General features: G+C 43.2%; 1 protein-coding gene across 1 annotated transcript in view; it reads left to right on the forward strand.

Annotated features, from left to right (window-relative positions):
* Nucleotides 1–1,310: 1,310 nt before the first annotated feature.
* RASGRF2 (Ras protein specific guanine nucleotide releasing factor 2) overlaps nt 1,311–15,748 on the forward strand; it is a 161,107-nt gene continuing 146,669 nt past the window's right edge. The window contains exon 1 of the mRNA XM_072139140.1: nt 1,311–2,135. Within this exon, the coding sequence (XP_071995241.1) occupies nt 1,860–2,135 (276 nt within the window). The 5' untranslated portion in view covers nt 1,311–1,859. The remainder of the gene's footprint in view (nt 2,136–15,748) is intronic.

Consider the following 15,748-nt stretch of genomic DNA (forward strand, 5'->3'; position numbering starts at 1 on the left):
TTTTTATTCTATTCTTCACTGTTCTTCACATCTGCTAACTTGTCGGGAGATAATATACGCACGGAACAGTGAAGAATAGATTGCAGATGTTTGCATACATCTGCTAACTTATCAGAAGACATTCTTTTTCAATTAAATAACACATTTTATTCCCGAACCATGGTCCCTTTGAAAAATGCTCGGGTCTCCCATTGACTTCAATGGGGCTCGTTACTCGAAACGAGCACTCGAACATCTGGAAATGTTCGGCTCGAGTAACGAGCACCCGAGCATTTTAGTGCTCGCTCATCTCTAGACCTAAGTTCTAGACTATTTTAGCTATTTCTCTCAAAAACCCATGTGTGGTCTAAATAGAGATTTATATAAGAGCAAAGTCCTTACTTTCCATATGGTCTAGAGAAGTGGAGGGGTTAATGCCAGCTTGCATAATGGACTAGGGTAGTGAAGGGGTTAATGTCAGATTGTATAATGGTCTAGGGTAGTGAAGGAGTTAATGACAGCTAGTATAATGGTCTAGAGTAGTGGAGGGGTTAATGCCTATTTATATAATGGTCTATGGTAGTGGAGGGGTTAATGTCAACTTGTATAATGGTCTAGAGTAGTGAAGGAGTTAATGTCAGCTTGTATAATGGTCTAGGGTAGTGGAGAGGTTACTGCCTATTTATATAATGGTCTATGGTAGTGAAGGAGTTAATGTCTGCTTGCATAATGGTCTAGGGTAGTGAGGGAGTTAATGTCAGCTAGTATAACGGTCTAGAGTAGTGAAGGAGTTAATGTGAGCTTGTATAATGGTCTAGAGTAGTGGAGGGGTTAATGTCAGCTTGTATAATGGTCTAGGGTGGAGAAGGGGTTAATGTCAGCTTGTATAATGGTCTAGGGTAGAGAAGGGGTTAATGTCAGATTGTATAATGGTCTAGGGTAGAGAAGGGGTTAATGTCAGATTGTATAATGGTCTAGGGTAGAGAAGGGGTTAATGCCAGATTGTATAATGGTCTAGGGTAGTAGAGGGGTTAACGCATATTTGTGTGATGGACTGGGATACTGACTGGGTTAATTTCTGCTCTCCTCATGTAATGGAAGGGTTAATGCTCTCTTTCTGAAGGTCCGGGGTAGTGGAGGATTGTCCGGGGTAGTGGAGGATTTTCCAGGTGGTTTAGGGCAGTGAAGGGGTGGTCTCGTGTAATGGGGGTCCAGTGTTGGGGGTAGCTTCTGCCCCATCCCCGGGCGGGGCTCCTCCTGTGCCCTGTAGTGACGGTGCCGGCGCTATAAGCCGATTACTGCTCCCAGTGTGCAGCGCCCCCTGCCGGACGCCCGCCATCTCCTGTGCGCACAGGAGGCGCAGCTCCCGGAGCCGAGCGCTGGATCTGGGTGGAGGGAGGAAAGTTTGGGAGTGGGACCCTGCGCCTCTCTACACGTGGGATGACAGGGAGCTCCGGATGTGAGCAGAAGATTTGTGACAGAGCAGGATCTGGTGAGAGAGCGGAGGAGAAGGCAGAGCCTCTGTACATGTGTGATCTGCGCTAAGCACCTGCTGATCCCTACACTGGCACCATGAGCAGTGCCATCCTGCCAGGAGCAAAGGGCACCAGAGACCTGCACTCATCCTGACCCCGGGACCTACCCCAGGAGATGTCACAGCCCACATAGGAATTGCACCTGTCATGTTTGGTTCTGTATGTAAGAGCACTCATTCATTCACCCAGTGATCCTGGCACAGGCTATAACATTCATTATCCTGAGTGCATACTCATTGCTGATACCCCCTGGCATCCTGCTTCAAGGGTCATTGTGCCACGGTGCGCCCTGTGTCCTTGCCCTGGGAGAGCTCCTGGGGGGAGTATGCCCTGAAGGTCAGGATCATGCAGAAAAGCGTCCGCTGCAACGAGGGACATGCTTTGTACCTTGCCCTGGTGGCCCGTAAGGAGGGCACCAAAAGGGGCATTCTCAGCAAAAAGGGGACCGAAACCAGTAGGTGGCATGAAAAGTGGTTCGCTCTATTCCAAAATGTCCTGTTCTATTTCGAGACAGAGCAAAGTGGGAGACCCTCTGGGATGTACATGTTGGAAGGATGCAGCTGTGAAAGGGTCCCGCCACCCATAGTCGCCAGTGGGGGCAAAGAGACCATGGAGAAACAGGTAAATTGGAAGGGGGGTCTTGGTATTTTCTTCTAGGTTATAAAAAGTTCTACAGACTGTGAAATTGCTATTGCAGTGTTCTTTTAACCCTTTCCTTTCTAGTGCTTGAGCTATATAAGATCTTGGATCACCACCAAAAATATTAATTGCGCCGTTTTTACAATTTTAAATTTGCTAATATTTCGCCACGTTCTTACCTGCAAATGACAGAGAACCAAGAATTCAATGGACACATTCCTGAGCTCCTGAGAAATTTGCCCGTAGACAACAATCTGTCATGTATGTAATATGAGAGGGGGTTATCCTGGAGGGGTCCCTGGTAGATGCTGACGTTTGAGAATTATGTAGATTTTAATATTATTTTGTTTACATGATTGTAGAATATGATGATGGGCTGCGCTCCAATTGCTTATTATGAAGGAATCTAAACCTGTCAATTTCGGATCTGACTTAGATGTAAGAGAAATTTGCTTCTATAGAATTCAGTTACAAAACTCACCTGTAACTTATAAAATAAGTAGATTATGGTGGATTTGATATCTAATATCTTTACCTGATGATTCTATTCTTCATTAAATGCATTCTAGAACACCCTTCTAGTAAACTTCTGCCCTTATGGGGTCCAAAACTTCTAATGATACATTGCAGTGTGTCGGACTTTGGTACAAACCATCCACCAGACTGTGTGTCTGTACTGTTAAATATTTTAAGAATATTTACGTTTTCCTGGACACCGATCCGTACAGTCACTACGTGTCCTGTAGAACTCTTTTACCTGTTTTCTCTATGGGAAAGATTTGGGAAAGAATTTCCAGTGAGGCTAAAACAGGTCAGTAACCCTTTCCTGATCAGTCGTGGAAAAGACTGCTCACCCAAATAATATATTATACTATACTAAAAGGGCTGATATAAGCTTCATTCAGAGCTTTTAAGCCTAATATTGGAACCTTTTGGAATATTTTTCAGTTTTTTCCAAGGCAGATTTGCCTCATTCTGGCATCCATTGATCATGTAATCCTCAAACTATAGTCTTGATTGGCTGCAAGGTCCGTTAAAATAACATTGATCCATTGTAAAGTATTGCGTTTGGTGTAGCCGCCTGCCACCTGTCTAAAAAACGTACGGTACACGGCTGATTTCCACTGCCCTGTGCACCTTTAGGATGTTTTGTGGTATACACATGCGGCAGTTTAGTTGCAGAAATTTTTGTTCTGTATATCTAAAAAGAGTTGTTGGTGTAGTGTACACGTGGTTTCTGCAGGCTCCATTCAGGTGAATAGGACAGTGACAGATGAATGGGACAGGAGTCTGCGTCATATTGTGTGAATGAGCTATAAACCCAATCCTTGCAATGAAACGCCTGCTGTCTGCAGTGAAATCTCTCATCTGCCTGTTCTCATCTAAAATCTAGGATATTCCACCTTCGCTACATGTAATAATTTATTTTAGGTTTAGTTCAGTGCAAGCCCCTTGGGATGTGTACGCTTCCTTACCTCTCCTCACTGTCGATCATGTGTGTCGCCAGATGTCAGATTTTTAAAATCTGTGAATTGTGTGATACTCTATCATGCCATGTCTATCCTCACAGTGCGGCCACCTAAAAGTTATTATTTGTTACAGTATTGCATTAATACAGGCAGTCCCAGACTAAGGGCTCATTCACACGGGCGGTTTTGAAGTCCGCATGCTGTGCATTCTGACCCATTGATTCTTATGGGTCTGTTCATATATTGTTTTTTTTATGGTTGTGCGGACAATGAGAAAAAAATTGCAGCATGCACTATTTTTTCTCAGATGCAGACCACGGACCTCCATAGAAGTCAATGGAGCTGCAAAAAAAAAACGGATGAGCACATGGATGGCATCTGTATGTGGTTCCTCTTTTCTCAAATGTTGCTAGGCAACCAATTGGGCAGTGGGCAGGGCAAATAGTTGATCAGAAACCCACCTGGGTTTTTTTTGTTTGTTTTCTTTTTGCGGATATGAAAAAAACAGATGCTGACATCATACATCTGCATTTTTTATGGATGCAGAGCGGACATGAATGAGCCCTTAAAAGAAATCAAAATCAGGCATGATAAACCAGGGGCACTGTGACTGTGGTAATCTTCTTATACTAGGCCTCCTTCCTTCTAAAATCACCTTTTAAAATTATGCTAATGATTCCAAAGGGCTCTGGGGATGTTACCAGAGCCCCTCCGTGCTGCAGCATCACACACTGTTACACTGTCTCATCTTCCCCCCACCCACTTGCTGCTGTAATATCACTGCAGCAGAGGAAGATTTTGCACATGGTGGGAGGAGAATTGCTCCTTGCACAGTGTAACACTTACACATGACCCCTAGTTACAGATGACCTCTGGATGCTATGACAATGGCCAATTGTAAGAGTTATGTAAGATGTCCGCAATGAAGCTTTATTATTTATCCTTGTTCGCATGACAGCACAAAATTTAGAAAATCCAATTGTCACCGGGATGAAAAAACATTTACCTTCCCTTACTTGCATATAAATTTAAAATAAATAGAAATCTACAGAACCTATCCTGTACGTAATCGGGGACGACTGCCTGTATTGTTTCTCGAGATTTTGAAGTTATCCAAATTTGGTCTAAGTTGGGGTACATGCAGACGGGGTCTATATATTGCCATATACGTCCCCATATACAGCAATTGCGGCCCAGTGGCATGTCTGACACTGTTCCGCGCCGTACACGGGGAAAAGATGGAGCATGCTTTATCTTTCCCCGTGTGTGTGGCCATGCAGCGCTTTTCTATATGAAGGGGTCACCCCTCCTCCTCTCCAGTGGACAGCGGTATGCCCAACCGCCCGGCTGCATACGGCTGTGTGAATGTACCTAAAAAGAGGACCTGTCACCCTGAAAAAGTGCACTAGGAGCTGCTTAGTAAAGTAAGCAGCCCCTAGTGCAAAAACAGACGCAGCAATGTTATACTGTAAACACTATCGGAACCCTCCGATAACACTAACAAACACTGCTGCGCTGTACAGTACTAACGCCGGACTGCTCTCAAAGCAGTCCGGCATATTCATGAGGGGGCGGTCCGGGACGCTGCCGCATCCCCGGACTGCCCCACTTGCTCCATATGGCAGCTGTAACTGCCCCAAAACCTGCCCTAAAACCCGTCCCCTTATGAATACACCGGAGTGCTTTGAGAGCGGTACGGCGTTTCTAGTGTACAGCGTGGCAGTGTTAGCGTTATCGGAGGGTTCCGATAACGCTAGCAGTGTAACATTGCTGCATCTGTTTCAGCTCTAGATGCTGCTTACTTTAGTAAGCGGATCCTAGTGCACTTTTTCAGGGTGACAGGTCCTCTTTAAAGATAGACTCTCCCGCACTGTATGTCCTGTAATTTGCTTTATACTGTGACAGGGCTGCAGTCATAGGTTTATTTTTGCTGGAAAAGCTTCAGAACATATTTATTTTTACAGTAATACTTGCAGCTTTGATCTCTCATATATTTCTGAAAATGTCTTGATATCACAATGTTCTTATGCAGCCAAAAATATCTTTCCCCATTTAACAAGCAAAGTGTATGACTATTAAATATCCTGTATATCTATTTGTATGTCCTTTTAGCTTAAAGGAAATCAACCATCAAATTCAAGTATGATAAACCAGGGACATTACTCATAGATCCAGACACTGTGACTGTGCTAATCTTCTTAGTTTTGTTATCCATGAACTTTTTATTCTTTTTATTCATTATTTGCTACTTTTTTTGCACCATTAAAATTGTATTGAATACTTAAAGGGGCATTCCCTATTTATATGTCAGATACCTGAGATTCCAGGGTGCTGTAAGTCAGGACCACTGCCCCATGCCTGCTACTTACTGTAACTAATGGGGTGGCAGGTGCGCAGATGTGGTCGGAATGACACTGCCAGCCTCTGTACATAAACCGTATGCTGTCGCGGGTGTACGGTAGTGCCAAAGGACGTAAATATAAGATGTTTTTAAAGCAATATATGACTATTTTCAAAATTCCGGACAACCCATTTAAAGGGCCTCTGCCACCATATTTTAGTCCATCAACTCACTCCCCATCTGTGCATTCAGCTTGTGTATGAAATGTCCTTTATAGAACTGCCTCTTTTATGAGAAATTTTCCCTGCTCAACCATAAAAACTCCTTTCTAATCTCATATACAGGCGGCCCCTACTTAAGAACACCCAACTTACAGACGACCCCTAGTTACCTCTGGATGTTGGTAATTTACTGTAATTTAGCCCGAGGCTACAATAAACAGCTATAACAGTTATCACAGGTGTCTGTAATTAAGCCAAAAGAAATTTTGTCTAGAGCTACAATTATAAAATATACAGTTTCGACTTACATACAAATTCAACTTAAGAACAAAACTACAGAACCTGTAAGTAACCCGGGGACTGCCTGTACAAATGAGTTGAGAAGACTATTTTTTTCCCCTCAGTTGAGTCATTTTTAGAGGCCACAAGGGGAGTGTCACTTCAGATTCCCCTCTTTTTGATGCTTTTGGTTGCATATTAAAGATATGAATCGTATTTGCGCAAAAACACTGTTTAAAATGCCTTGCACCACAGTTAAGGCTTTTAGACTGTCTTTTTGACAGTTTCCTGAATTGTCCGATTAGGGGGCGTGACATCTGTGTGATGGATGTGGCCTCGCGAGAAAGGGGGCATAGCTTGCGGCAAAAATGTTGGCGCACAGTTTAGACCAACTTAAAGTAGGAACCGACAGTCTTATACTGCACCAGAATTCATCATCACTGTGATAAATCTGGCGCAGAAAAAGACTAGTGTTTTCCAGCTAGAAACTGAGGGAACCTGAGACACATTGTTAAATCCCCCCAATAGCTCTATGGGAATCTGTATTGCAGAAAACAAGCAGAATTTATAGTCATCTGGAGTCATACTAAACATTTACTCCAATTGTTGAGCAGTTTTGTCTCCTCTGGTAAGAGAATGTATAATTCAGAGGGTTGTGTAGAAGCGCAGAACTTTTGGATAAGAGCATTTGCTTAGTTCAATTATTCATGTTTCACCGAGTTCTGAATTACACCTATCACACTGTAAAATCTGGTTTGTTTTTAACTAAAGAACAGCAGGATATAAAGACAAGACTTTGGATCTACCTGGAGAATATCATTTAGTAATCCCAGCAGTAATGAGAAGGGGCATGACCAGCTGCTGCCCCCGCTTTCAATGCCAACTGTTGAGGCCACAGGTCAGCTGAGGTTACCAGTTAGTGTAAAGATTAGGGAGGTGAATCTCTAGGATAAGATTCCATTCTGTGCCGTCTCTGTCTCATAATAACTTTCCTTATTTGTCCAAATCCTCTATTTTCCCTGAGGTTTCAGTCACTTCATAAACAGAAATGTCTTCTTGGAAGATGGCAAATTTTCAAGACTTGAGAAAGTTGAGGCCACTGTCATGTATTATCCACATCTTTCCAGCACCTGAGGCCAGAATGCCTTATATTGTCACATAGATTGTGATTTTGTGAATAGAACATACTGTATAAATAAAGACATGTACTAAAATGTTTAACATGAAATTGATGTGTTTGATTTACGTGATATCTCACCTGCAGTTAGTAAGGTATGGAACCAGAGGAGCTGAGTCTACAATCTGTACACAGCATGTTATAGAGCAGGAGGATCTGTGTCTGTGTAGTAGGACACTACAGTTGAAACCAGATGTTTACATTTACCATATAAAAAGACACACATGCACATTTTTCTTAATATCTGACATAAAATCAGAATAAACCGTTCCAATTTTAGGTAAGTTAGGATTACCAAAATTATTTCTATTTGCCAAAAGAATAATGAAAGAGAGATTTTTTTAAAGATATTTTTATGACTTTCTGCAGACGTTTACATACACTGAGATTACTATGCTTTTAAACAATTTGAAAAAGCCCATATTTTTAGAAGCTTCTGATTCTTTATTGGCAATATCTAAGTTAATTAGAGACAAATTTATGGATGCATTTGAAGACATACCTGAAACACACTACTTCTTTGTGTAACATCATGGGAAAGTCTAAAGAAATCAGCCAAGATATCAGGAAGAGAATTGTGGACTTGCACAAGTCTGGTTCATCCTCCTGTGCTATTTTCAGAAAACTGAACATGTCTCGTTCATCTGTACAAACAATTATACACAAGTACAAACAAGTAAGTGCTCAGGACAGCGGCGGGTTCTGTGTCCTAGAGATGAACGTGCTCCGTAGAGATCAATTAGGTCTGATAACCGAACCCCACGCCTATCATTTAACAGCCTCTGCATATTAGAACACATACAATTGATAGAGCCAGAAGCAGAAGTATAATTTACGCTGGTTATGCTGAAGAACGACATCTCTACTTGTGCTGTTCCCTCGAAACAGCTACTGGATGGAGACCTCTGCTTCCAACTTCTGAATGGCGCAGACAACTAATGTCACACCCCACTGATCACGCTGATAAACTATCCTACAGATAACAATACATCCTTACAGGACAGTATATTTGTCCTGGAGGACATGATGATAATTGGGTATTCCGGGATAAGCATGACTACTGCTCATACACTTGCCCATTCATCTTGGCTAATATGACATGTGATGTAGATTTGTAGTACAACCCCAGACAGTCTGTCTGTTACCAGTTAGTATATATATGAGCATCTATCTTGGCTATGGTAATAAGCAAAAAAAAAAAAAAATCAATATAACTACATAAAGCCAGAAATGAGAGATGAGAAGACGATTAGTCTCTGTTCTCAGAGACGCAGCGACATTGCATGAAGAGGTTAACGCCATGTCAGTATATGTCTTTGTATCGCTCTTTGAGGATCAGCACAATATCCTCTTTATCCCTGACTTGAAGCCAAAGAAAATTTTGAGCTGTGTGAAGAACTGGAAACTTATTTTGGGCTTCACTTTGTGGTTTACCATAGAGATATTCTTGCACATTTCTCAGGTAGTGGCGACGGGGAAGGTTGAGTTAAAGGGAACATTCTGTTTTTTCAGTAAACATGAGGCAGTTTTATAGAGTTTTACAAATAGTACTTATAAAGTACCGATTCTTCATTGGGCAACACAATGCCACCACAACTATTACCCACTTACGGTAGTCTGTAGTCCTGTGATTCCCAGTGGTCTTAGTAGAGTGGAGGGTATAGCATGCCCACTATGTACGTATAAACCTCCTATATGGGTTATTCTTGCAGAGTATTCTGTGCAACCAACATGTACTGATGCTAAACGCATGTAGCAAATATTTTGGGTTTTCTAGAGTGGTGGTTTAGTCTCACAAATCATGCTTTTTATTTTTTGGAATCAAAATCTGAATGCAATCCTAATACAGACAAGGGGTTACAATACTGACACAAAAGTATAAATCTATTCAAGAGGAGGCTGTCAATCGGCTGTGTGTGGGCAAACTTTATCCTTTAGAAAAGCACTAAGGAGAACCCCATGAGAGGCAACACGTGTGGCGAGCGGATGACCTGCATATATATCACTATGCTATTGGTGTCCCTCTTATCTCTATTACTTGTGACTGACAAAGGCAGAATTAAAGCTCTCACCATGAGGCCTTCATACTGGAAACCAACCAACGTTCGCAAAACACGACATGGCCTTCATTCTGCAGTAGTTATGGTGTCTTGTTCATAAAACCAACGAAAGTAAAGGAAAACGGAACATTGGGGCAGATTTACTTACCCGGTCCATTCGCAATCCAGCGGCGCGTTCTCTGCGCTGGATTCGGGTCCGGACGGGATTCATTACGGTAGTTCCTCCGCTGTCCACCAGGTGGCGCTGCTGCACTGAAAAGCATCGGAACGCGCTGAAGTTCACCGAGCCGGGCTGAGTGAAGGTAAGTGCAAGCTCTGCGACGGATTTTTTTTTTAAAATGCAGCGGTTTTTCCAAATCCGTCGGGTTTTTGATCAGCCACGCCCCCGATTTTCGTCGCGTGCATGCCAGCGCTGATGCGCCACAATCCGATTGCGTGCGCCAAAATCCCAGGGCAATTCAGGGGAAATCGGCGCAAAGCGGAAATATTTGGGTAACACGTCGGGAAAATGCAAACCGGGCCCTTAGTAAATGACCCCCATTATCTTCAAAATAGAAAACATATTGGGCGTAAAATTTCTTCTGGAAATGGTTTGGCCAGAGACACTAATGAGGAATTAAGGTGCCACCTGTGTCTGGATGGTGAACAGCCTAATTCTGGGAGCTAGTTGTCGATGAATCAAACAATCTTCTCCATTGTTCATCTGTCTAGAGCTCATTCAATGTACTTGTGTGCCCTCACATAACCACCGCTACCTACACCTAGGTCAGAAGGGCCTAGATGACGGCCAAGTTGACAATACAAGCAGCCTGCTTCTCCCATGTCAGTCCAATGATTGGCCATCTCTCAAAGTTTGTTGTTTTGGCAAAATGTGTTCACCAAAGAGGCTTGTCTGGCAGTCAACAATCTGTAACCAAGAGGTACTGCACCCAAAAATAGTGTCTGGGGGCCTTTTTATATGGCAGCAATGGAAACAGTTTTACTTTTTCTTCTGGAAAGACCCAGTGTCCAAGTAGAACCAGAACTGTATTCATATACGTATTTTCCTGAGACAGTGCAGGCTACACCAGTGTTATGTATAGAGAATACCTGTTCAATTTGTTTCTTGTAACAGGTATATTTTGTAAGAATAAATCCAAACTAAAAATTTTTTTACATCCCTGTGACAATGGGATTTTCCTAATTTTGTGCTGTCATGGGAACAAGCATTAACTATAAAGCTTCACCACAGTCCTTTTCGTAAATCTTATGTTGAGGCTAAAGTTCAATAACTTACCAGCATCGAGCTTCACCAGAGGTCACAGTGGGCAGAGAGGTCTGTCTGTAAGTCAGGGACTGCCTGCATGCCCAATTTTATCACAAATTCATCCAAATTGATATGAAATGGGTTGATGCTGCTTTTCCTTATTAAACAATATCACTTGTAGTTTCTATTAGTATTGACATGTGACTAGAGATGAGCGAGCACTAAAATGCTCGGGTGCTCGTTACTCGAGCCGAACATTTCCAGATGTTCGAGTGCTCGTTTCGAGTAACGAGCCCCATTGAAGTCAATGGGAGACCCGAGCATTTTTCAAAGGGACCATGGTTCGGGAATAAAATGTGTTATTTAATTGAAAAAGAATGTCTTCTGATAAGTTAGCAGATGTATGCAAACATCTGCAATCTATTCTTCACTGTTCCGTGCGTATATTATCTCCCGACAAGTTAGCAGATGTGAAGAACAGTGAAGAATAGAATAAAAACAGTGAACACAGGATGATTTAAGTGAAAAACGCAGTGAAGAATAGATTACAGATGTTCGGCACATCTGCTTACTTGTCGGGAGATACGCTGTCTCCGTGCCCCGCTGTCTCCATGCCCCGCTGTCTCCGTGCCCCGCTGTCTCCGTGCCCCACTGTCTCCGTGCCCCGCTGTCTCTGTGCCCCGCTGTCTCCGTGCCCAGCTGTTTCCGTGCCCCGCTCTCTCCGTGCCCCGCTCTCTCCGTGCCCCGCTCTCTCCGTGCCCCGCTGTCTCTGTGCCCCGCTGTCTCCGTGCCCAGCTGTTTCTGTGCCCCGCTGTCTCCGTGCCCCGCTGTCTCTGTGCCCCGCTGTCTCTGTGCCCCGCTGTCTCCGTGCCCCGATGTCTCCGTGCCCCGATGTCTCCGTGCTGCTCCGTGCCGCTACCTGATGTCTCCGTGCTGCCGCTGCCCCATGTCTTCGTGCTGCCGCTGCCCCATGTCTTCGTGCTGCCGCTGCCCCATGTCTCCGTGCTGCCGCTGCCCCATGTCTTCGTGCTGCCGCTGCCCCATGTCTTCGTGCTGCTCCCCGGTGTCTCTGTGCTGCTCCCCGGTGTCTCTGTGCTGCTCCTCGTTGTCTCTGTCCTGCTCACCGTGTTCTGCAATGTCTTCTTCACACATATATATTGTTCTTCACATACTATTTTGTTCGCACGGTTCCGCGCGTATCTCCCGACAAGTAAGCAGATGTGCCGAACATCTGTAATCTATTCTTCACTGTGTTCTTTACTGTGTTTTTCACTTAAATGATCCTGTGTTCACTGTGTTCACTGTTTTTATTCTATTCTTCATTGTTCTTCACTGTGTTTTTTTAATTAAATGCTCGATCTCGAGCAGGGGAAATACTCGTCCGAGCAACGAGCCGTCTCGAGTACCTTAATGCTCGAACGAGCATCAAGCTCGGACGAGCATGTTCGCTCATCTCTACATGTGACCTATAAATACAGTCTTAGGCTGCATTCAGAAGAATGTGTGCCCGCCGTACAGTTGCATGGCAGGCACACATGATAGGGGGCGGCGCCTTATTACAGGGAAGATAGGACATGTCCCATCTTTTCCCCAGGTACGGAACGGTCCACGTACAGCATCGTACCGCTCTGCATGGCCCCGTGCGCCCATTGCCGGCTAATGGGGGACGTATATATATATATAACGACCGTATATACCTCCCCCAACGACCGTGTGAATGTATCTTTAAACTATCCAGAACTCTTTATAAGTGTAATAAGCAATGTATTGATCTCTAGTAAGTCTTCAGGGCCATAGAGGACTCGGCTCTTCTCTGGAACAGATCAGAAAAAAAAGGGGTAAGAGCCGCCAGCATTTCTGCCACTTACTTTTAGTGATTAGTGGAGCTCTCCACACTTGGACCTTGTTCCTCTCATGAAAATATGTACATGTCCCATGTAAAAGTTGTGCAAAGTTGGTAGCTACCCCTTTATTGTCTCTGCTATCTAAAAAGCATGCATGTTTGTCACTTTGAGGACGGTATATGAATATATGAAGTATTTTGTTTGTACATAATGCTTTTGATGAAATAGGATTACTAGATATTGTAGGCTTTCAAATGAAACGGTTTAGTGAGTCTTGTAGATATGAAGTATGTCCATGACCTAAAGTTCATAATAGTCTAACTTTAAGTGGAGTTGATGGTCAGTAGAGCAGTGGATATTACAGGCTATAGTACAATCCGGAGTATCTACAGGTTAGAAACTAGTGCATTGGATGAACACAGAGCAGAAGCTGATTAAACGTCTTTCTTGGCATCCATTATGAGCGCTGCTTGAATCCCGGCCAACAATCTGTCACAAACTGGGGATTAGCATAGTCCACGGGAATAGGGTTAGAATCCTCTGGTCTTAGAGCGAGGGCACAGGCAGGGATGAGCAACAAACACTAACTAGGGCACAGTCTGTGGAGCATGTTTACTGCGTCTCTGCACTTCCAGATCTGGATTCGGTCGTCTGCTGGCATAGTTCCTAAACACCAAAACCCCAGACTAGTGTCACATTCAGACATTCTCTGATCTTCTGTGCTGATTTATTATTTATCCTGAATATAAAGACAACGGGGAGTATTTATCATTTGTGTTATTCTGTCCGGTGCTATTTATCAAAAAGTCTCACGTTTATTTTATCGAAAGTGACCCCCCCACCCCTCAAATTATTGCTTTACTTGGAGAATAATGTTAGTTTATTCTAAAACTATATGACTATTAAATTTGGATATTTGTTCTACGTGTTTTTTTCATCTCACTGCAAGCTGTTGTGTTTCAGTGGCAATCAAAAATTGATGCAATGTATGTAAATTATACTTAACATAGTAGTCGGTGTGATGCAGAGAGAAGAGGATTTGTATAGTAGGGGAGACCAATGCTTAGAGGGAACCTGTCAGTAGATGTTTACCTAGAAAACCACTACCAGTATGTTGTCAAGCAGCACAACACCTTCTACATCATGTTTCTTTCATGTTCAAGTGTGGTGGCATCTTCCAGAAAATCAGTTGTGAAGTGGGAAATTGGTTATATACTCATGGAGTTGGAGAGTTGAGCACTGAAGTCAAGCTCTCCCAACCCCAACCCCCCTTCTCTCTCTGCTGTGATTGACACCATGCACAAAACTTCTGAAGACCTGATACTTATGTTCCTAAATGCCGGAAAGTCAGATTCAGCAGAGAGAGCTTGACTTCTGTGCGAAACTGAGTCATGAAAGAAACATGATCCGGAAGTTGTTGAGCTACTTAACAACATACTGGTAGTGGTTTATTAAGTCATTTTCCTGCTGACAGGCTCCCTTTAAAGGAGTTCTACTAAAGGACATCTACCACCAGATTGCCAATGGTAGACCGACCTCTTATGCATGCTTGTTACCTCTAGGACAGTGATGGTGAACCTTCTAGAGACCGAGTGCCCAAATTACAACCCAAAACCCACTTATTTAAAGCAAAGTGCCAACATTGCAATTTAAACAGTAGCTTATGGCTCCCTGTACTGCCAACAGCTTCCAACAGTATCTTCATTTTTAGGACACCAATAGCATTTAAAGATAGAGGGGAATCATTGTAGCATCCCTGCAGTCCTTCTGGCAAACTATATGATGAGGTAATGTCCTGAGAGCCCACAAAAAGGGCTATGGGGGCCAACTTTTGGCACCCATGCCATAGGTTCGCCATCACTGCTCTAGGGGATGATAGCATCGTTGGCAGCTAATTTCAGGCTCCTAGGTTCCAGAGAAAACAACTTTATAAAATTATGTAAATGAGCCTGGGGCACTCAGGCTCACGTCACCCGAGTGCCTCATGGCTCCACCGTTCTCTAATTATGCACACCCCCTGCCTGCTCAATATTCACTCCACCGTCCCTCCCCACTGCGCTGAGACAGCCGGTAAAGTCAGATGGCTGTGTGGAAATATCGTGAGAACTTGTGCCTTTCGCAGCCGCAATAGTATCCTGCTGGCTGTTCAAGGGGTAAGTTCTTGCGCATGTGCAATGGCAGCATAGAAAAATGCAACTGGGTGCAGATATGTGCTCTAGTACTCTGAACTTTTTCCCTGAAATTACAAATTGCTGGGAAATAGAAAAGTTATGTCTGGAAAACTTATAAATTGCTCCAAGCGATGCTGTATTTATTTGTGTGGTGGTTTGGAAGCTAGAAGACTCCCTTTAACACTTTAGTAGTTAAATGAATCTATCAGAAGGAGCTCCTCTCTACTTTATATGGGCATTGCAAAACACATATACCTTTAAATAGTCCCAAAGCACGCCTGGAATAAACTTTAGCCCGAACGTTCATGTCAGAGAGCATTAAGCGGTCTTTTCTGTCTCCGTTCACTTTATAAGCTGTCCTTATGTTCCTGGGACATGATATTATAAATGGTTATAAGTGTTAATAGCTTAAATAAACTTGAATCTTATCATGGTAACAAAACTTTCTTCAACTTTATAGCAAATCTTCTATTCCAGGACAAAGAAGCTTAGACTGGAGATATTTATAGCCTGGCATCCTCTTAAAGGCTGTTTTATTTAGCTTTGAAAACCCATTTGATTACATTGAATTCATTCAAGTGACTTGTAGCGTCTCATAAAACGAAGCATATATGGCCGTTACACGACTTTAGTAAGAGTTACGATTGTGAGTCACGGTTTTATAGATTGGAAATAAAATCCAGGAATTGACACACAAGGTTATGGCAAAGTTTCTTTAGTCTGGAAACAGCAGTACCATATTTTTCGGACTATAAGGTGCACAAACAATCCTCTTGATTTTCTCAGA

The sequence above is a fragment of the Engystomops pustulosus genome, chromosome 1 (assembly GCF_040894005.1).
Source record: "Engystomops pustulosus chromosome 1, aEngPut4.maternal, whole genome shotgun sequence".
NCBI lineage: Eukaryota > Metazoa > Chordata > Amphibia > Anura > Leptodactylidae > Engystomops > Engystomops pustulosus.